Here is a 22,911-nt window from a genome sequence, read left to right as displayed (position 1 = left end):
GTCTGCGACCCGGATCTTCACTTCCGAACCAGAAAGCATCGACGGAGAATGCGAGGAAACACATCCGTGTACGGATGCCAACAGTGTGAGAATCCGAGATTCCTCCGCTGCCGTAGCACGACCTCCGTAATTGAGCAGATGTGGGCTGCAAAGACTTCATTCAGACAAATCATTTAATTGAATCTAATATCACGTTAGGGGGGGAATACTATATGGTAAATTAGTAAATGAGGTTAACGTTGACTGAACGTTTACCCGTCATCAATAACAGATCTGCACCATGTGACAGTTCCGCGACATGTGATCGTTAGGCCAAAATCAACATTGAATTAAAGGTAAAACAGGCTGGAAAAGAAATGTAATTAGTCTTAAACAACAGAAAAAAAGACCTGCAGCCTAAATCCCTGATATCCTTTTATGCTCTCTCAGGCTCACGAGAAAACGTGTCGTCTGCGACCCAGCAGACGCTGGTTGGTCAGCTGTTGCTGTTGTAATTGGGCTCACATGAGCTACTGGTGGGACTCATTTCAGTCAACAGGCGCAGCAGTCTCATGCGGTCTCATGCAGTCTCTGCCCTTTCCTGTCTAAACCTCCCCCGGCTCTCCTGCCTTCTCCATCAGACTCTGCTCCCTCCCCGTCTCTCCTTGATGTGTTCCCTCCCCTCTCTCGAATGGTTTTATCACTTTTTTTGTTTTGTTTTCGGGTTCAGAAGACCACCAACTGAGCCTTCAGGCTGAAGCTGACATGGCTCCAGAAAAGGACAGTAATGGTCTCGACAACTACGCGTTTGCAGTAAGTATAACTTTTACTTCATTTATTTATGTTCTAAAAATGACCTTAAAAGCCTTGAAATGTTCCTGTAAAGCTACTTACAACCACTGTAAATCTTAAAGTAGATAATCAAATGAAAATGCAGAGATTACCTTTTTAAATAGTTTGAATGCGAACGCATTGGGATTGCATGAGGAAGTATTACTTGGTGATTTATTTCTCCTCTAACTACCTTTATTAATTTTAGTATCACAGTTGGTTTGTGTCGGTTAATAATTGACGCCAGATAGAATACCTGGCAAAGCAGCGCCATGGAAACAGACGAATGTCCAGTACTTGTTTACATTCTTGCTCCTCCAAGTTTAAAAACACATCGGTTAAGAGATATGTGTTTTTTTTTTTGGATACCAGTGTTTTTTAATCCACAGTGTAACCTTTGTTTTAAGATTGAAAACATGCTGCTCATCCTGTGAGTAACAAGAGACTGTGACTATTTGTTGTCATCCAACTCCATAACGTAAAGAACAAAAAGTATTCACAGTTTTTGTATAGGCTCTGAGAAGATATGGATATAAATAAAAAAAGGATATAGTGCAAAAATGTACAACCATGTTGTTTGAATTGGCTTTTGCTTTGTTCACTTTAGACTTGTACTTTGTTCACTGAACTCATATAAATCACTGGTTGTGCTCATTAGAACAGTGTGACATTTAACCTGATAAGCAGGAACCCGTTGGATCTTCAAGGCCCTCTTTGACCTGTTAGTAAGGTTTGCTAGAATAGATACACGCCTCAAGGACAACACTCATACATACATTTCATATTATATTTCTGTAAGTTCACGTCAGAGATTACTGACCAGTGAGACTCGGTTGTGTGAAAGTTCAACCTCTGTACGGGGCAGTCTCAGCCCAAGAAGATACTGCCATACTTTACCTGTCACCTGAATAAATATAGAGTAAAGAGTTCTCAGGTTTATCTCCAACCAAAGAACTGGGGGTTAATAATAATCTCCAGCATGCCATCGTTTCATATCATATAACGGAGCTCTGTCTGTCTGGCTAATTGAAGATCGAGGGCCGCTGCTGTGATTTGCCAGACACAAAAGATGGAGGTGAAATGGACTCATCCATGGAGGGGGACAACAACAAGCTGGCCTACTGCGTGACGGATGTGCCTCCCTGGTACCTGTGCATCATCCTCGGCATCCAGGTACGTCAGCAGAGTGCTTTTTAAAAGTCATTTCCTGACCAAGAGCTCCGTGTCGTGTACTTTCTGTTTGTCATTCGTCAATACAAGCGGCGGCCACAGTGTCACATGAGAGCTTCCGTTTGGTGTTTCCCTTCACGCTGGGTTGACTTGGCTTTTATTTACGTACGCTTGGATTGGGAAATTTGCTTCGGATTCAGTCGAGATGCTCGAGTCAGTGAGAGTTTGTTTTATGGATTTAAGAGATGTGATCAGTCAGACTTTATTCTGAAGTTTTTCCTATGTATCATCAAGATGTTTACATCATTCAAAGTATTCACAAATACTTGCTACAAACGTGTAAAGTTGGGATTATTATTCCCCTAAAGCACAAATAATAACTTGTTAATCCCTCTTTACATACACTGTTGCCCATAAAGTTGGAATATTTTGTTTTCAGACTGTTTATTCCTATTTAAATGCATCAGTAATCACTTTTAACCAGGTACAATGATTACATTATGTGTCCCAATTATCCAGGTGATTTTAATTCATGCATAACATTTGTTTGGTGCTATTAAAGACAAGGCATTTGCAAATAAGTCCAACTTCATGGGCGACCATGTACATCAAACATGATGAAATCTTTCCTTCTCCGCTCCCTCAGCACTGTCTGACAGCCTTCGGAGGAATCATCGCCATCCCGTTGATCTTGTCTCAGGGCTTGTGTCTGCAGCATGACGGCCTCACGCAGAGCCACCTCATCAGCACCATCTTCTTCGTCTCCGGCATTTGCACTCTGCTGCAGGTTACCTTCGGCATTAGGTGAGGGACGTGAGAGCAGTACATGTTGAGGTGGTTTCTACGTTCACTCGCTGGAGGAGGGAGATCTGTCCACTGCTTTCTTCACGCTGCGCTGGTTCGTGCTTGGAAATCCTGCAGTGAATGCTGGGTGCATTAAAGTGGAATTAGCCCGTGGCCCTTCTGACAAAACAAGGAGAACAGGTTTCCTTCTTAACCTCTCTGGTACTGTGAGGCCTGCCAACCTGGACCACGAACAATGGAATATTCTATTTAAGGGATTACTGGAGTGAAATTAGAGCTTTTACCTAAGATGCTTTAGAATGTGACGGAGGGAGAAAATGTGTAATGGAAACCTTCTTGTCTTTTCTATGAATTTCCATGCATTTCTATGTAGCCTATTTTAATATAAAGTGATGCATTCTGATATCTGGCAATGCAATACAATATAATCTGAGACAATGATACAACTTGATGAGTAGAGAACAACTTGAAAATAGTGTAAAGCTCCTCTAAGCTGTCGTATTAAAGCTAATCACCGTGCAGCATCCCTGGTGTGCAGAGACACACACGGTGATGCAACGGTTTGTTTGTTTGAGAGACTTCAACCATGTTTTGTTGCTCTAAACTTGCAATGTGTTTGTGCAGACTGGTTGAATATTGGTGTCACAGTAGGATTAGGGGAGGAATTTCCATCTTATTATGCTGGGAGTAGCTCTCTCACTAAATCCACATTCCCCCGGCTTAGCACCACTGATGCTTTCTTGTCTCTCCAAATACCTGGAGGTCGGCTGTAAGAAAAACAGTCGGTAGCTTTAATGTTGAAGGAAAACAAATTAATTATTTGTCCCTTAGGATAAGAAAAAAACCTTATAAAAACTCCTGTCAAAAGATATTTGCTCGCTGTGTGTCGTAAATATCCCCTTGAGTTCATGTTCTGCACAAACATACTTTCAATTGTTGACAGTGAAGCGAGCGGTTTAATGAAGCAGATGACTTTAACTCAGTTAAACTCTGGTACAACAGTCAGCCCAATTAACAGCGCACATGATTTAAATCAACCATTTTATCATATGAGCAAAAGAAACAGGGAGTTTAGATACAGACAGATACTCTGGAGGGTGACCTGAGATGAGCTGCACTTTCCTCAAGCAAATGAAACCTTTTAATTGACCTTTTTACCATTAAGAATTAAGACATCTGACATATCGAACCTTTCTCTGAATTGCTCTCTGTCCTTGATATTTCCAGACTTCCCATTCTCCAAGGTGGTACATTCACATTACTGGCCCCTTCCATGGCCATGCTGTCCATGCCGGAGTGGACGTGTCCTGCTTGGACCCAAAACGCCAGCCTGGTCAACACCTCCTCCACAGAATACGTGGAGGTGTGGCAGAGTCGCATGAGGGCAGTAAGTTAACATCTGAGCTTTCTAACCACAAGTCACAGCTCACTGAACATTTTCTGTGAATCATTTTCTTAACATTTGGCCAGTTTGACCCTGAAGGAATTAATATGTGAATCTGGAGTTCCCCTCATCTCTGCAGAATTTTAATACCTTTCAGTTCATTGTTTTGGTTTTTATGTCCCACAATATAGCTGGTGAACAATGTGCAGCATAGAGCCTTAGAGCTTCATTGGTAAACAGAGCGAAACTGACAGTAATATGTGAGATGTTGAATGTTAATATTGCTCTCTGTTGCTGTTGATATATCAACCATCTAAATGTCTAAAACCATAACAGGTCAAATGTACGATTATAAGATTGTTGTTGAGTTCTACCCGACAACAGCTGCTCCGTGTGATTGGATGGATCTGTTAGAAAATCACAATAAAAACACATAAGCCTCACTAATTGGCTGGAAGCTCATAATAAGCTTTATTGCAGACACAAGTCCATATAACACACACTAATGTTACACGCGTCAGTATAAACATGGAAACATACATTTATGTAATTTAAAATGTTTGTATTATTAGATTTGAGAACTTCGTCAGATGTTGCTTTAATTGCATCTCTCAACTCACACACTCTCATAGACTTCCTTTTACCAACCAGAGGAGTCGCCCCCTGATGGCCGGTGGAGAGAATGCAAGTTTAAGGCACTTTGAATTGGCTTCACTTTTCAGAACCAAAAGTTGCTGCCTGATCTGCTTACAAAGCAAATAGTTGAACGTCATATATTGCTCCTTTAAAAACTGACTGATAAGAACTCAGCTAGTGATGTGGGCTCATATCTCAGACATGGTGGTGATGTATTTCTGAGATTGTGTCCTTGTTGACCTTTCATCAAGGAGAGGTGCTAAAGGCTACGCTAGATTTACCCAGTGTGTGTGTGTGTTATTTGTTATGAAAATACTTCGTCCCATGGAAATCAAATGATGACTGTAACAAATTGGCATTTGTATCCGTTCTGGCCGGGACAAAAGATCACTGTCTCAACAGACTCCTCAGAGACACAGAAGTAGCCGTTGTGTCATTTCCATGTAATGGTAATATTATGTGTGCACGTTTCATGATAGCTTCACCCGTTCACTTCCGATTGTTAAGACATTAGCCGTGCAGAACTGTGATTGTTGCAGTTGTCTTAAAATACAGCATTATGGAAGTGGGCTTAGCATCCACCAAAAAGTGACATATCTCATTAATTTAATATAAGATGTTAATTTATCCTCCAGTGTGATAATCGGGAAAATGGATTTATCTTCTCCACCAATCACCAATCAAAACACTGATTTATAGGAAATGTGGTCTCATTTTGAGAAAATGTGACAATGATGATAAATATTATGCAAATCTCTGGTTAAAGCTATGGTCTACGATTTGGAATAAAAGAAAACCCATTCAGTCTATCAGCCGTAGGCCTGCATAGAAATTGACCAATGGGAGCCATTGCTCCAGAAGGCTCCCATTGGCTCGTACCCTTTGTTTGGTTGGAGGGGGGGGGGGGTGCTTTTTTCAAATCTGTCTCAGAGGCTGAACTGATTTTCAGAATGTAGACCTTAGCTTTAATACCTTTGTAATATGAGTGTTGCCACATTTTAATGCCCTCTGACTCGTCTGTTTTCAGCTGCAGGGCTCCATCATGGTGGGCTCGCTCTTCCAGGTGCTGGTGGGTTTCTCCGGCCTCATCGGCCTCTTCATGCGCTTCATTGGACCTCTCACCATCGCTCCCACCATCTCACTGATCGGCCTGTCCCTGTTTGACTCGGCTGGTACCAGTGCTGGCAACCACTGGGGCATCTCTAGCATGTGGGTAAAATCCCCAAAAGTAAACAGACAAAGAGCCTATTTCTATCATTTGTCAGTTTAATTCATTTCTGTCAAACATAGGTTTTGTTAAAGAGCACAGCCAAGTTTGAGCACAGCTTGTTATACTTTAAGATTTATGTTGGTTCAGACTACATTTAGCTACAAGGTAGTGCAACCCTACTACAATCCGACTTTTGTATGGTGAATGAGTGTTTTTGTCCCCGTCTCACATAGGACCACAGGACTGATCATCCTGTTCTCGCAGTACCTCCGTCACATATCCGTGCCCTTTCCTACCTTCAGCAAAGAGAAGAAGCTGCACACCTCCCGCGTCTACGTCTTTCAGATCCTCCCCGTACGTATCAAACAAGTCAAGTGAGATATACGGCGTAGATCATGCAGTTCTTCTGTAGAACTTTGTTTTCTTCGTGTCCTCAGGTTCTGCTTGGAATCACGTTGTCTTGGCTCATATGCTACATTTTAACAACCTTCAACGTCCTTCCTTCTGATCCGGACCAGTACGGCTACTTGGCCCGCACCGACCTAAAGGGAGACGTTATGAGCCAGGCTCCCTGGTTCAGTTTGCCCTACCCAGGTAACAGCAGACTGCCAAACTACCAACTGAACTTACTTTGTTAGTAATAAAAAGAAATGATGGAAAATAAGAGTGTACACACTATGTCGTTCCCTGTTTGCTTGTGTTTGAAGGTCAGTGGGGGATGCCGACTGTGAGCCTGGCAGGGGTAGTCGGCATCTTGGCTGGTGTGATTTCCTCCATGATAGAGTCTGTAGGGGACTACCACGCTTGTGCCAGGCTGTCTGGGGCTCCACCTCCCCCTAAACACGCCATCAACAGGGGGATCGGCATTGAAGGACTGGGCTGTCTGCTGGCTGGAGCCTGGGGGACAGGAAACGGCACCACTTCATACAGCGAGAATGTCGGAGCCCTTGGTATTACGAAGGTAAGTCTACAAATGTAAGCATAACCTCTCTAGGTAAATTGGTGTACAAATACAGTTTCAAGAGAATCCTTTTACTTTTTTGCAGGTTGGCAGTCGCATGGTGATCGTCGCCAGCGGCGTCTTGATGGTTACCATGGCTGTTTTTGGGAAAGTGGGCGCCATATTCACCACGATCCCGTCGCCCGTGGTCGGAGGGATGTTCTTGGTTATGTTTGGAGTCATCTCTGCAGCAGGAGTTTCTAATCTGCAGGTACATTCTCTTCGCAATTTCTTTTTTTTCTAACAAAAATATGGTATGACAATAATGTGTTTTTTTTCCCACCTCACATTTTCAGTATGCAGATATGAATTCCTCTCGAAACATCTTCATTTTTGGCTTCTCCATGTTCTCTGGTCTGGTCATTCCTAACTGGATATTTAAGAACCCCAATGCTATTGCTACAGGTACATGAATAAAATGTCACGATATGATGGTGTTTTCTTAAAAAAAAAGAAGAAGAAGCTAATTTTAGTTGATTATTTGAGGTATAAATATTCAGGGGAATATATATATTTTCATAAAAAGCAGCCTAATTATAGGCAGTTATTTATCATTTGATGTGTTTGTGTTCAGGTGTCGTTGAACTGGACCAGGTGTTGCAGGTTCTTCTGACAACCAGTATGTTCGTAGGCGGTTTCTTTGGCTTCGTACTGGACAACACAATACCAGGTAATTTCTCCATTTATTTATATTATAAGTGTGTTATTTTTAAATAGTTAATGTTATCTAAACCCTCATCTTTATTAATTCATATTATCATCATATTAATAGCTAAATAAAATTGTAATATGCGATGTCATCCTGGCTATATGACCAGAGATGGAGAGTCCGTGTAGTCTCCGGTAGACCGCATTAATACGGTTTAACACATTTAACACGTGTCCAACAGGATCAAAGCATGAACGAGGTATCCTGGCGTGGAACAAGGCTCACGAGGACGACTCCAGCAACACGCTGGAGAGCGGCGAAGTCTACAACCTTCCCTTCGGCATCAGCTCTTCCTTGTCTTCGTACCCCTGGCTCCGGTACGTACCGTTCTGCCCCCCCGCCGTGGACGGACATGGAGGCAGAGCGGACTCTGACGCCCTGGAGCCCAAGCAGCAGCTCGGACATGCAGAGCCTTCGCAGATCGTTATTGGAGTTGCTCTGTGAGCCGTGTACTCACCTCGGCGTGCCCTTTTTGGGGGGATTTACCAACAAAACAAAAACAATAGAGGCAGCTCAGTTTGGACCTTTGTTATAAAACACTGATTGTACTGTAACAACATGGTGCAAGTAGTATATTATTATTAACTATCATGAATGTAAAACACACATATATGTATATACATATATATGGATTTGTACAGTAATTTTTATTCACAGAGCATTCCACTTTAGTATAAACAAGGATTCCTTTAGTTTGCTTGATGCTTTATTAGATTTCTTTGGTCTGATCAGTTGTATGTGATCACAATCAAGTGCTAGTAAACAAAGACTGAAAAGACATCTAAGTAGATTCAAAATGTTTTTTTTTGTGTTTTTTGTGTTTTTTTTTGCCGCATTCAGCATATAAATCTAATGTATACTTTCATGTTCATTTTTGGAATTAACTCTGTTGCGTGATTCACAGTCCATGCACTTCACTTATTTGTGGCAGCAGTTTCTGACAGGTTTCCTCTCCCAGGCTCCACACGGCCGACCAATATCAATGGATATCTTTTCCCATGTGCATATTAAACTCCGACGTGGGTCCATCGTGCAGCAAACCCCAGCATCCCGTTCAGTCTGTCGCCGTCAGATCCTGCTTGATGAATTTGTACAAACTAACAAAAGACTCGGCCCAGATGTCTCGCTCGCTCGAGGACGCGATCATCCCGTGGGTGGTGTACACCAGGGTCAGCAGGGTGCGCTCGAAATCCTCCTGATGCAGGTGGCCCATGTGATTTGAAAGGCCGGTGATGAGCATGAATACGTCTATTAGCTTCCTGGGAATGATCTCCTCGCAGATGACTTCCAGGCTTCTCGTCTTGCGGAGGGAAGCCAGCTCGGCGTCTTGCACGGAAACCTCTCCGTTGCCGTCAAAGTGAATGCCCGCCAGCAGGATCTATTAGATGAAAAAACAGTTGATCAGTGTTCATTATCGATATTTATTACATGTCAGACTCTCCTTTATGTATATTTGTGTCTCACCTCAAATAATAGATGAACGTCATCAAAGGAATCATGGAAGGTGGGGTTCACCACACTTGCCACGCCTCTTTTTATTTTGCTTACAGCTGGGAAGAGGGCTGATGGGTCAAAGGACACAGACAGTGAGAATGAGGGCTGGTAGAAAGCAAAGACACTTTCCTCGGCAAACCTTTCCCATCAGACTTCATCACGTTTTTTATGTCTTGTGATTTACTGCTCTGGCCCCACAAAAGGCCTTCTTGAACCTGTTAAATTGGAAATCCCTGTGACGAGCAGTTTAAACACACTCTGATGTGAGACCCGGGTTCATCGGTCTCCCACCCGGACACACTGCCGTTAATCCACGACATGCGTGGCAAACTCTGCGAATCTCTGACTTTACAGATGACTTCTATCTGCAGGCGATGAGACGTGACCTCAGGCTTCAAAGGCAGCAGCGGTATAAAAGAGGGTATAGCACACGGATCGTACAACACATCCAGATGGCTTTCAGCACGCAGTTTGAGGGGCATTTCATTTTCACAGCGATGGGGGGGAGCAGGGGTTCAACCACAACACGTCCTGTGCAGGTAAATAAAAGCTCACAGGCGGGAAAACCTTGGCCCTTGTTTATGTGTTGGAGCATGAGTAAGTAAAACCATTATGCATTTGCACAGACATTCCTCAAATACCATGCAGTCACATTACTTGACATGCTAATAATTCTGCAGAAACATTTCCTCCAGCTTTGCTTTTGCAATATTCACCATTACTTATTTAAACAATAAAAATGACAATGTTATTTATTGTTCCTTCCTAAATTGTAGCTTTTTCGCAATTAAAAAAAAAACCCTCTCCAGAAAATGCTAGTCATTTTTTTACACGCTCATTACGGAAGTTACGTAGGACTACGTAAACGACGCAAGTACCAATGTTTACAACTTCGGTGAGAAGATGAAGTGGAACTTTCCTTCTGGGACACGACAAGGAGAGAAAACAACAACCAGGTAAACTTGTGTTTTCTCGTCTCCCAGTGACGTCAGCAGGTAACAGTAACGTTAAATTGACGTGCTAGCTAGCTTCCGGTTCTTCTCTCTAGTCTGCCGGTGTTGCTAACCTAACGTTAGCCGGGCAGAGCGTCCCTTGGTCGGTCTGTGTGTTGCTCGTTCTCCGGTAACTTAAATGAGACACAAACAAGACTAAAATCACAACTTATTTATTACGTTTGCGTAAGTATCGGTGTTTATAAACTGCAGCTGGGAAACGATGACTGCGTCGCGCGTGAACGCGTATAAGGCTGCGCATGCACGAAAATAAACTCGCGCTTTTCTCTGTGCGCGCGCATTTCCAGTAAATAATAATCCAGCCAAGCCATAAATAATGTTATATATTTGAAAAGATATAAAAGTAAAGGGATTCAGTTTGAATGGGCCTCATAATAGTGTTGTTATCAATACTTTACAGGTGCTACCTGGGTTTACATCATTTAGTCTCTATTCATGCTGGTCATTTTAGTATTTTAATCCATTTCATATCATTTAATGGGAAATAGTTCAGCTTTCATCAGTTTATCCGATTGCTGGCCAGTCGTTGGTCAGCATGTAAATCTATAAACCAGCCAACATTCGCATTTTTCCAGTTGCCTTAGCGTTGCCATCATGTTCATTGCTGGTGTTTTTTATTATTGTGTCGGGTGGAAGACGTGATTATCATTGTACGAACTAATCTCCAACCTCTTTGTCTTCACACCATCTTCTACAGTTTTCCATCTTAGGAGCTTCAGGGCTTTGTGAATCACTTTATCAGGATATTATCTGACCTGAAAATAAAATTCTGAGAAGATGTCATAACCCCGAAGTCATTTGCGTCACTTGGAGCCACTCTGTCCTTGGAAGCTTCGTGAAAACGGCCTCAGGCTACTACGTTGGGCACTCCCAAAGGAAAACAGATGGAGAAAGGAAGCACTCATACATAAATGCAAACGGTCAGGATGCTACGTTGTCACTCATGCATTCGGTCGGACCAGTGATGGATGGACCGGCTGACCGTGTTGTTTCCTGCCATCGATGTAACCTGCAGCGGTGCAATCAAAACCCTCTAAACCTGACCAGCTTTGTCTGCAGAAGTCTGGTGTAAAGATGTGATGTGAGATAAAGAAGAGAAGGTTACGCTTAAGAAATCCATTTAATGTATAGTTTGTGTCGGGACTCAACAAGTGCGACGAGAAGATGACATTTTAATCGACTTCTGCAGGATGAAATTATCCACACAAGTCGGTCCTAATGTTTCCATAATGAGCTCCATTAATCTAAATTCAATAAAAGGATAACCGGGCATCCGCTGCTTGTCAGGATGGCCTTTTGTTGTTGGTGATTCCGCTAAATGACGCTTATATAAATCTATATTTCCCCAAAAATATGTTCTTGAGCAACGTTGGTACATAAGATGTACCTGAAAAATCAAAACTGCACGCTCGAGTCTTATGTCTACCAGCTGAACCCAGATCTGCACTACTGGGGACTCCTGCTTTTGAAGTCCTTCTTACTGCTGCTTGTATTTCATCCTCCAGAATTATTGCTCCGCGGTCATCAGTGCATCATCATTTCTGTCCATCTCTGTAATCTTTTATTTATTTTTTTTCCTTCTTCTTTCAGTCGAGATGGAACCGAGTGCACTTATCAAATCACTTAAGGTCCAGATGAAAAGAATTCCCCTGAACCAGAGCTGGTCTCCATTTGTCCGCAGTGTGCTTTTCATTCACTGGAGGATATGAGTTTCCTCTCTCAGGTCCCTCCCATTGTTTTTCTATTGCAAACAGGTGGGGATGGTTCCTGAGCTGTAGCAGCTGGACGTCAGTAAAAGTGAAATGTGCCCCAAGTTGAAAGACGCAGGATTAAACTTGTGTTTATGAGATGGCATTTCATTTTTCTCGTGCGTGGAAGAGGGTTGCTTTAACTCTGCAGAGTGAACACTGAAATGATAAATCGCTTCTTATGCGCAATATGAGGTCATTCCTGTTGAAAAAACTATGCCATACAATATTATATCAACTTGATTTCAGTAGAAACATCAGAGTTGGAACTTTAAGTTAGAAAGAAAAATGATCTTTTTCCGTTTTCAGCTAAAACAAGGAATTCAGTCATAGTTTTAGAAATGTAAATTCATTGGAAAAATCCCCTCCTCATCAAATTCTTATAATAATAAAAAAACATTGCTGCTAAATATTCTGTTTTTTCTCCGTGAAGAAACACAATCAAACTCAGTTCACACACTAAACCGAAGCCCTTTCCCGTCCTCCGCTCCGGTTTCACGCTCACCTTTATTCTGATGTTGCGTGACACCTGTCCCGACGCAGCAGTAGAAAAGCAAAAGGAGGGCCATCCTCCGGGGCAGCATGGTGGCTCGATCACTCTCTCACGCCGTCACTTGCATGAAACTGGGAACCGAAAACCGAGCTGTCGACCTCTCCGGCTGCTGCCTCGCTGCTGATTAGCACCCGCTCCCGTTGCATTTCCTCCGCTCCCTCACTGCACACCTTCTTCATCCCTGCTGGTTCTCTCACTCCGTTTGTCCTCAGGGCTTTGTTTCCTCTCCCCCTCCCATCATCCCTCTCCCTCTCTCTCTCTCTCTCTCTCCCAGCCGACTCCCTTTCAGCTGGTTTTTATCAGGTCTAAGGGCAAACTCCTTGTCTCATCATCAGCATTTTCATCTCTAGTAGCAGCATTTCCCTTTTGTGGTTTACATTTCTTCTATGTCTTCTTCTATTGACCAGCTGACCTTCGGAGCTAAAGCACAGGGGTGATCGTGCTTTGGCATCTGTGGCCCCAAAACTCTGGATCCTCATTTTTATTCTTTGGCATTTAATGCAGTATGAGAGTGGCCCCTGTCTGTCTTTATTGGTCTTTGTGTTTTCTTTTGCTCCGTTTATTACTATGTTAGCCATGTCAGTTTTATTGTACAGCACTTTGGTCAACTGTTGTTGTTTTTAACTGTTGATTGATTGATTGATATTTCCTTTTATCTGCGGTCTCTGAAACGTTTTCCTCTTTATCTTCTGACTCATTTCACGTCCACCCATCCTCCAGACAATACGTAAGACCCACTGCTGTATTTTCATCTGTTCATCCCGTCATAGATATGCAAACCATGTAATCACGTCCACCCGTACGTACTCATTATTCTCCGCCTCGGCCGGGCAGTCGTTTTGGGAGAGGCTTGTTTATTTTGTCCGTCGTCCGAAGGGTTGGTTTATCTTGGCTTCTGTTTGCGGAGATGAAGAAGCGATCCAGCCAGAGAGCCTGTTTATTGTCCCCTCGGTGCCGTGCTTACGTACAAGGTCAGAGTCGGTTGTGTTTCCGCTGCCAGGATGACCGGCTCGGTTTTGTGCTCTTCAGGAGGACAAATGTGGAAAGTTTACACTCCGAGGTGATTAATCCTAATCACACGATGCAGAAACATACGCAAGAAACCCACAAAGAAAGACTTTGTTCACTGCTTGGCACCGTCCGTCTTCTCCACGAGCCCTAAGAGGAAGTTACCAGGAGTGCAACCGTATAAAATAGCTTTTTATTTGTTTTTTAACGCTATTTTAACATGAATTTATTTATACGGCGATGCCAGCGTGTGAGCACACAGCTTTCCCCCTGAAGGTCATTTCCACACATCTGGCCCTCAGGAACTCGTCACGTGGAAGTCCGAATCGGACAAAGCTGTTGCTCAAACTGGCAAAAGAGACATGTGGCCTCTGTGAAACTTCCAAGAATTACAGCTCAAGAAACTTGAACAAACATATTATTCTTTCAATGGGGCAAATTCAATGAAAATGTTATTCTAGGCTGCACCCCAAATAATTTCCTTTCTCAAATTGGTGTACTTACTGGAGTGACTCAGAGGCGGATGGAGTCCCGTGTGAGGGCCGGGTTTGTGATTTAGATCCCGTTGAGTAAGACGGACGGTGAATGATCTCCTGGTCAGTGATAATGGGCCGGTAATTGTGATGATGATTAACAAAAGGCAACTTGGCAGCGCTGAAGGGGATAAAAGGTTAAAGGCAGGAAAACAAGACATGCCTGAGGCCTGAGAGCAGTTATACCATTAGGCCCAAGATCTCATGGATAATGATGCAACCTAATGTATTCTTCTACTCCTTACTCCACAATTAGGAGGGTAAATGTAATGAAAATACAACATTTATACAATAGATTTACTCAGTTTGTTTTACTTCAACGCATCGTTTACATAAATGTGGACATGTTACAAATAACATAAATCTCCCCAAAGCATTGAAAAAGTAATGAACGCATAAATCAAGTATAATAGAGCTCCATGCTGTAGTACTTCAGTGCAGCCACCAGGTGGCCACAAGCAGCCAGAGTTCCCACCAGTGCAAACAAAGAGAATACAAGTGATACAAGTCACTAACTGACTTGACCAAGATGGCAAACTGACATATGCCTTGGTTATATTTTGGCAAAAACATAGATTTATGTCAGTGTGATATGAAGATGAAAATATGAAGTTTGACTTCCCTGTTAATAGCAGATGCTGTGTATTTTTTTTTCGATTCATGGTGTTTGTAGTGTTTAGATTTTGAAAGCTTGTAATTTCTAGTTACCAGCGATACCAAACATGAAAGTGTGAGAAGTGAGAAACACAGAAAATCACACTATTATTACTTATATTACCTTCTGATCATTTTTCTTTCTTTATTCAAATGGTTTGACTGTTTGTATATTCTTATAACTAAAAATACAAAAAAAATAGTTCTGTTCATGACGGGTCCTACAGTGTCTGACCTGACCTTTGACCTTTGACCTAGAGATTTTAAAATTACAAAAGCTACAAACTGTGAATGGAGTTTACATGATGTGACCGTTTGTTTGCATTATGGGAAATGTAGGATTTAGGCTACATTTGATCAAACTTAATCAAAGTGCAAATCTAAATTCACTGGAATCCCCTGTAAAGCTACAGTGCATTAATTAATTTCACTATGTAAATAAACATTAATGACAGATTTATTTACAAAAGTTTTGCCAATATTCTAATGAAAACATAATGGGGTGTGGGATAATAATAATAATAATAATAATAATAACAATAATAATAATAATACAAATCGGTAATAGCGATACATAACCACTAGATGGCAGTATCTATCTGCATATACTTCCATCTACTGTGGCCTCACAGTGACGGACATCCCAAATAAAAGTTTTAAATTAGTACAAGCACTAATGGGATTAAATGGGAAACAGGTTACTGATGTGATCATTATTATTATTATTATTTTGTCATGATTTGAGTTCAGGTGTAAAAAAAACATTAAACTCAGGAAGGATTTGAAGTTTGATCTCTAAACACACACTCTTGTTTAAGCTGTTGCATAAGTTTCATATCAACACATCAGCATTTTCCCTGCGTGTTGGGAGAGTTCTGCATCCACACAGACCCGGTTCCACTTAACAACCTGGTACTGCAGAGATCCCACATTCTTCACGGACCCGTCTGTCATCACTGTGCAGTTGTATTGTAAACAGCTGTCTCCAGGCCAAACCCGCTTTATGACCCGTTCCCGCCTGCCTTTTTTGAGATGATACTAACTTCTCGTCATTTCTGACTCCTGGTGCACGTTTCCTCCGACCCAATCTTTTTGCTGGCGCGGTAACGTGTCACAGAGTCAGACTGTCAAACCCATCTGTTCCTCGTAGACACAGAGCATGCGAGCGTAGCCATGACTGTAATTAGCCGCATGGAGAAGTTCCAAATCCCCACAGACTGCAGTCAAAAAACGTGCCTTTCTGCGACAGTCTGCATCCAAATCACACACAAAAAAACCCAAAAAATGAAAATAGCATTGTGGGAACGGGATAGACTTTTGGATTCGGGTCCAAACACAGTTACGGTACTTTGATAAATGACCAACGTTTTTCACTTTTTAAGGGTTTAAGTTACAACACAAATCCGGGAGATCAAAACAGCGACTGCATTGTTTCGGAGCGATGAGAATAAATGTTAGCGGTCTCATGGTATTCCTTTCTGTCCTGGGCTTTAAGGAGACACAAAGGCAGGCTGGACAAGAAAGAAAAAATAGGTTAAACGGCTCTTTGTGTGGAAATAAATGACAGATGGTGGGAATCTGTAGAGTATTTATATATAAAGTGTTGCCTTCCCTCAAAACAAGAAGTTGTTTGTTGAAGTCATGACTCCAGTTATTAAATATAATGAATACAAATCAAATTAAAACCAATGAATTACTCCAATAAACAACATATTAAATGTGAAAATCCAAATGCAAACCCCTGAATCTTCACTTAGCGCCTTTAAATGTTCAAATGTTTGAAGCACACTGACAATATGTTCACAATCATAACTTCAAATGAGATTTAGCATAAAAAAGTTAAACATTTTAAGTTTATTTTTGCACACATGTGGCTTAAATACAGCCTCCGCTTACATTAAATCTGTCCTTGAATGCACTTTTTGCATTGTTGTGTTTCATTTAATTCAAAGAAGTTATTCAAAGATTTGAACCCCGAACGCTCAAGGCTGCAGACAACCTCTCCTCCCTGAGGACGACAGATGAGCCGTCTGCAGCGGCGAGGCCACTCATATTCAGTTTTCAACGTCTTCCTTTGAGTGTGTTCGTGTGTGTGTGTGCACCTTTATTAGGACTATACTATGCGTCTGCAAATCCTCAGTCAGATCCACAATAGTCACTTATGTAAATCCAAGGTCTTTGACGGCTTTCTACACGTACGCTAACCCTCTTCCTCCACATCCTCTCAAGCTCTTTGTGCTTTTCGCCGTCTCCTCTTAAGTACCTCGACCTTGACATTTGCCATCTACCTTCAACCGTCTTCCCTCCGACATCAGAGGGGAAAAGCGTAGGAATGCACCAGCAACCACGCACGAACCGCGCATGGAAAAACATCTCTTTGGTTCAGTGCTACACAGGGAATACTGCTTTATAGCCGAGCTCACTTCCATCCCTTTGAAGCGAGCTGGGCTCCGCCTCCCCGTCCTAGTTAAGCGGTAGTAATGGCTCGGTAATCCGGGCAAGTGACCACTGGGCTCTCGTTCAGGCTGCGAAGACTCTTGCAGTTCAAGGCCATTACCTCAGCTTTAACGGCGGCTCCCGCTGAGATGTGGGTCTGCCTCCTCACCCTCGCCGGCCAGAACGGACGTCTTTTATTTAATCATGAAAGCCAATATTACAAAGTAAAAGAAGAAGGAAATGGTGAGCTACGGTCTGTAAGACTGGTAGGCTACACACACACACACACACACACACACACACACAAACAAGCCTTATAAAATGTCAATATGAACTCACTGAGGCTGATGTTTATGTTGCCTTTATTTGACACAGTGATCAATATCTTAATGGAAGTGTCATTGAAGTCGCAATTATGGCTAATGACTTTCTATATGAGCTCTTTCACGTTCTAATGAGGATCATATTAGCCGCCTCTAGCATATTGTCTCCTTCACTCAGTCTCCCCGCTCTAATCCCCTTGATCGGAGATCTCTCTCTTTCTGCCTTTTCCCATTTTCCTCCTCTTGAGCCGACATGGAGGCGTAACGAAGGCATATCATGACTGAAATACCTCAACGTGCTGGATGGATTCTAATTTGCGTAGAAATTCACGGCCCCAACAGGATCAATGCAACGAGCTGATCCCCTGAACGTTTAGTGATACCGTGTTTCTACAGTAGCCCGGAAGGGACAAACCAAACGCTAGCTCCAGATTGGGCCAGTCATGTGTTCAGGTCTGCTTTGTACATAGAAGTTTCAGTTGGTTGCAGTTTGCAACCTCGCCGCTAGATGGCGCTAGACACCACACACTGCACCTTTAACTTCTTTTAGCATTGGTCCAATTCTTGAGTTCAGGGGGATGAATCCAGATAACATTGGTGATCTAATGCTATCATTAGATACTATTTAAAATGTGTCCAATAACTTGCCTTATGACTAAAATCGCAGGTTCAGGACAGACTTGCTTCCTTACGAAAATAAAGTCTCGTACTGTTTTATTGTTGTTGCTAATTAGCAAAAGTTAGCTTGCTAGCACACTACACTTAGACGGTGATCATGGTAAACATTATACCTGCTTAACATCTGTTAGCATTGTCATTGTGACGTTAGCACCCTGTTAGCACGCTGATGTTAGCACGCTGATGTTAGCACACTAATGTTAGCCTTTAGCCTCACAGAGACGCTGGCATGTCTTTCTTTGCATCTTCTTCCACTGTGTGCGAGTGGAACTCCGTTTCTGTGCGACTAGCGCCGTGTGACCTTCGGCGGGCAAAAGAGAAGCCTTATCTTGTCAATCTGATGGCTTTCTCTTTCTCAGTAGCACAGCGCGACTCACTCAGACCCTCCGGTGTGAATTCACAGGTACGAGCGAAGCCCGAGCACAAACCGATTTGAGCCTCGCAGAATTGGGACATGAACGTGAAGTGATTGTTTTCGCAGCTGTGCACTTAGCGCTGGTTGCTTTGGGCTGGGGTGAGTGGTATGTACAGTATCAGGCAAGCTGAGCACAAAGGGAGGGTGGGTTGGGGGGTACTCTGAGTGTGGTGTTACAGTGAACAGGCCAGGTTGTGCTCCGGCGTACAGGGGAGACGAGATGAGGCTCGGTTGCAGGTGATTGATGGCGTTGCCTGCGGCGCTGTCATTGAGTAATTGACCTGAAGTCATCGGAGTTGTTAGTATTGAATCGAGCATCTGTAATGAAATCATAGACCCGGCCGCTGCTAAACGCAGGGATTCAGCACTAATGCAGCGAGAGTGATGAGGTTACTGCTCGTGTCCCTGTGGGTGATGGACGACAGAGGGAGTAATATTCCATACGAGTTCATCAATTGTTGTAAATTACAAGCTGATTTACTGTATTTTTTTTTTTTCAAAATGATTTCCAAAGTAATAGATTTAATAAGCTAGTCAACACTTATATCGCATAGGAGGATGCAGTGTTTTAGTGAAATTATTTAAGTAAAAGTAGTGTAGAAATACTCTGTGACAAGGGAAAGTCCTATATTCAATGTTAAGTAATCATAGAAAATACACTTCCAAAAGTAAAAGTAGTCATTTTGCATCATGGCCCATATCAGAATAATGCAAAGTCATCACTTTATGCAACTGGCGCAGGTCATCCTAATTTTAATTAATTTAAATACTGCTAGATTTGATCTGCCCCTATAATAACACATCGTCATGTATTTGTTGATTAGATTTTGTATTATTAATCTCAATCTGCAAAGTGACTGGTACAAGATAAATGTAGTGGATTAAAAAGTATAATGTGTTCCACCGCTGGAGGCTCATGGGATGGAGAGAAAATGCAGTCATTATGGGAGAAATATTGATGACTTATGATGGATCAAACATAATTAACTAAGTGACAGCAGGGCACACAGTACATATAAGCCCGCACACTGCTGTGTTTCTGCTGTTTCAGTAGATGACTAATAACTAAAACGCTGCTCTTGGATCACTACGCTGGTCTTGTGGCATGATCCATTGTTTTACTGGAATCAGAAATGTGCAGTCTCTGGGATAATTCTACCGTCACATGCGATGCAGTCTCAATCCAAACATCTTTTCCCGTCTGCGGGAGTGTTGGGCGGGTGTCTCACTGCTTCTGTGGTCTAAAAGGAAGGGTTTAGTGCAGTTTGTAAGCAGGTATTTAGTTCTTTGTGGTACTTACTGAAAATGACGGTCTTGAGTAACCCGCTTAATTTCAGGGCCTCGGGGAGCAAATTGCTGCACAGTCACAGTCACTTTCCTCACTCTGCTTTCCTTCTATGCAGCACAGTGTGCTTCTTTTTAAGAAATCACGAAGCAAATTCTAGATTACGTATTGATTTAGCAGGGCTGCAACAGTCTATTATAAACAATACCAGATGGACACTGTAGACAATAAGTCTCCCAGTGGGAATGAAAGCCAAATGATCAACTTGTGACCATGTGACTAATGGTTTGTCAAAGGTAGAAACAAGGATATGAGTAATACATTGTAAGAGCGGGATCTCGGCCCTCCACCAGTTGCTGGCAGGAGATGGATCAATGCTGACTCAACAGAAAGGACGACCACAGGAATTTCTAATATAAAAAGGGTTGAAATTGAAATTGGATATTTGTATTGCAGATATGGACACAAACAGGCTGCAAGCTGTCCGATAGAGAAGAGCTGCACATAATTACTGGAGCTAAGGCAACGTATCCACTCTGCAGTCTTCAGAAATGGAAAACTATACAACTGAAACTTGTCTGGGGGGAAAAAGCTATTATTTTATTGAATAATGGCCCCGTCTGATGCAGAATCCCATTAGTCAGGTTGCTTGGTATACAAAGTGAGTGGAATACTCGAGACAACGATTTCAAAACATAACGCAATATATAAAATTGAAGGCCAGATTGTCTAGGCTGCCGTTATAATGAAGATTATAAATGCATTGTTTAAATTGAACAAATGAAAGCCAAAGCAATCACTTTAATTTCATTATTTTATCTTTTTTGTTGTTAGGGAGGGAGTCGCTCCTCACGGCGCCATTAAAAGGATTCCTGTGTGTTGTTCCGGCTCTAAAGGTATTTGTTTTGGCAGCTCAATTAACATTCTAAGGAGAACCGTGACATTTCCTCTCTGACTGTATCTACATGGACGTTAGCGAGGCCCGTTTGGTGCGGTAGTGAAAGGTGATATGCGAGAGCAGCTGTTTGCTCTCAACATCTCGCTTGCCTCCCAGCAGCTGATGCGTGTGTGTGTGTGTGTGTGTGTGTGTGTTTGTGCACATGTGGAGAGTTTCAGAGAGCCGTTATCACATAAATCAACCACCATGCTAAAACTCACCCCGCGTCACCCGAACCACGCTCTTTGTTACTTCACATTTGCTGTTTTTTATTACCATTGTAACTCTGTCTATTAAGTGTTCAGATGAGGTAAAAGAAAACAGTGGATTTAATAATAGAACAGATTTGAACCATTCTGTGTGATTTAAGGACAGTGTCGGTATAATTACTGCAGGATTTGAAGCCCGGAGGAAGTAGTTACGCGAGTTTCACTGTCTGTTTAGACACAGACTGCAATAAAATCCAGACCTCACGCTGCTTAAATCAAATTCTGCCACGACCTGGCTTCCCCCCAAGTGCGTGCTGGGACTGAGCCCAGACCCCCCTGACCATGAAATGGAATAAGTGGGTAAGAATTAGAATCAATAAAAGGAAGTACATTTTTGCCACATTTGAAAACTAACGCTTTTCTTTTGTCTTTGTGCTGAAAACTCCACATGTGGGAGTTGCTCGACAGTGAGAGGGCTTAAAATCCATGTTGATAGTTACTGACGATATCTGCAGCTTTAAAATCAACTATCTTTCACACATTTATCCATGTAACATTTCCTGGTCACGTGTGAATGAGAGCGGGGATCCATATTCGGGGAAAACAGGTTTAATTCTATCATGGTCAAAATCTGAGTTTAGCATGCTAGATGCTAACATTTGCTAATTAGCATTACACAAAGTACAGCTGAGGCGGATATAAATGTTATTATTTGCAGGTATTTGGTCATAAATGGAGTTTTGCGCGGGTGAAATGTGACCTGAACCCGGCCCGTGCCTGTCCCTTTAAGACTTGACCCGTCCTGGTACCGCCTAGACCGAAACCCTACCCGAGACAGTGAATAAATATTTTATTATATCTTCTTCAAAGCCCGACCCGAGCCCAAAATGTTCACAACCAAATGGGTAAAGTTGCTGAACTTTATTATAAAACAAAAATTTGGACAAATTGCAAATCTGACCTGATGATGGCCCTAGATTTAAAGTCACCGAACATATCAGGAGTTCTCCTCTGGGGACCATGAATGTCTGTAAGAAATGTCACGAAACCTATCCAATATTTTCAATCTGGACTGGCTGATATTATAATATAATATAAATTGACAATAGAAATGACATGGCCAGTGATGCCAGTTTCTCCTCTATCTTGACTTCACAGATATAAATAAACAGAGAAGTTATTTCTATAAGGCCGGTCATTCCATGCTGTTGAGACAAGAGTCTTTTGGGATTCGAGCTCCATCCATTTAAAACAAACGGAGTCCGGCACATATTTTTGCTTCAGGCATTCTTTGCTCTTTCATTCATGACCCTCATTTCACAGCGATGTCCACATTGTGAACACACGTATCTGTGTTAATTTAGAGGTGAAATGAAATCTCTCCAGCAAAGGGAGGTGCTTGTACGTTCATGGTTGAATTCGGGGTCATGGGGATGAAAGTTTAATGATGTGTTGAATCTGAACCTGGCACATAAATCAGCTATCTCTCTCCGTATTTCCCCTCTTGCACCTACAATAAAAATGTAATGTTCAAAAACAAAATGCTTTAAAAAGTCAATGTTAATGTATCCAGTTTCAGTGCTGCAATCATGTTATTCCCACAGCGGTTGATCATTATGAGGGTATTCCTCCAGGAAAGTCTCTTTTCTAAATGATTTTCACAGTGTTTGTTGGCTTCACTTGGAGCCAAATGTTGGTCATAAGATGTTTTGCGTATCCATTTAAACATTCTAGTCATTATATCATTAGAATGATTGCCATAAGTTTAATAACAATGCCGTCTCACCCTTTCACCCTGAAAAGTTAGATAATTCAGCAGCTGGAGACAAAGTTTGGTTACAGTATAGAAGAAAAGAAAAAGAAGCATAATGTAATGTTTCTGTATCATTAAATATGACTCAT

General features: G+C 42.2%; 2 protein-coding genes across 2 annotated transcripts; one reads left to right on the top strand and one right to left on the bottom strand.

The window, feature by feature from the left end:
• Positions 1 to 618: 618 nt before the first annotated feature.
• Positions 619 to 8,287, top strand: slc23a4 (solute carrier family 23 member 4). The gene is made up of 12 exons (XM_084017990.1): positions 619 to 792; positions 1,843 to 1,983; positions 2,627 to 2,784; positions 4,012 to 4,171; positions 5,832 to 6,013; positions 6,248 to 6,368; positions 6,452 to 6,608; positions 6,722 to 6,975; positions 7,061 to 7,225; positions 7,311 to 7,419; positions 7,589 to 7,684; positions 7,905 to 8,287. Exons 1-12 carry the CDS (start codon positions 745 to 747, stop codon positions 8,165 to 8,167), a joined length of 1,854 nt encoding a protein of 617 aa, XP_083874116.1. The 5' UTR covers positions 619 to 744; the 3' UTR covers positions 8,168 to 8,287.
• A 13-nt stretch (positions 8,288 to 8,300) lies between these two features.
• LOC311018883 (protein FAM180A-like) lies at positions 8,301 to 12,700 on the bottom strand. The gene is made up of 3 exons (XM_084017969.1): positions 12,484 to 12,700; positions 9,188 to 9,285; positions 8,301 to 9,101 (listed from the first exon to the last, which is right to left on the bottom strand). Exons 1-3 carry the CDS (start codon positions 12,560 to 12,562, stop codon positions 8,778 to 8,780), a joined length of 501 nt encoding a protein of 166 aa, XP_083874095.1. The 5' UTR covers positions 12,563 to 12,700; the 3' UTR covers positions 8,301 to 8,777.
• Positions 12,701 to 22,911: the final 10,211 nt, after the last annotated feature.

The sequence above is a fragment of the Eutrigla gurnardus genome (genome assembly GCF_963514095.1).
Source record: "Eutrigla gurnardus genome assembly, chromosome: 9".
Lineage (NCBI taxonomy): Eukaryota > Metazoa > Chordata > Actinopteri > Perciformes > Triglidae > Eutrigla > Eutrigla gurnardus.
The sequence above is the reverse complement of the archived record's forward strand: the minus strand, read 5'-3'. Positions and strand labels throughout refer to the sequence as shown.

Bases quoted from the DNA above. Each gene is read 5' to 3' on its own strand.
- slc23a4 (XM_084017990.1), top strand. From the start codon at position 745: ATGGCTCCAGAAAAGGACAGTAATGGTCTCGACAACTACGCGTTTGCA. The intron at 6,369-6,451 runs GTACGTATCAAA...TCGTGTCCTCAG, and splicing joins ACGTCTTTCAGATCCTCCCC to GTTCTGCTTGGAATCACGTT. The intron at 7,226-7,310 runs GTACATTCTCTT...TCACATTTTCAG, and splicing joins CAGGAGTTTCTAATCTGCAG to TATGCAGATATGAATTCCTC.
- LOC311018883 (XM_084017969.1), bottom strand. From the start codon at position 12,562: ATGCTGCCCCGGAGGATGGCCCTCCTTTTGCTTTTCTACTGCTGCGTC. The intron at 9,286-12,483 runs GTGAGCGTGAAA...TTGACCCATCAG, and splicing joins CACGCAACATCAGAATAAAG to CCCTCTTCCCAGCTGTAAGC. The intron at 9,102-9,187 runs GTGAGACACAAA...TTCATCTAATAG, and splicing joins ACGTTCATCTATTATTTGAG to ATCCTGCTGGCGGGCATTCA.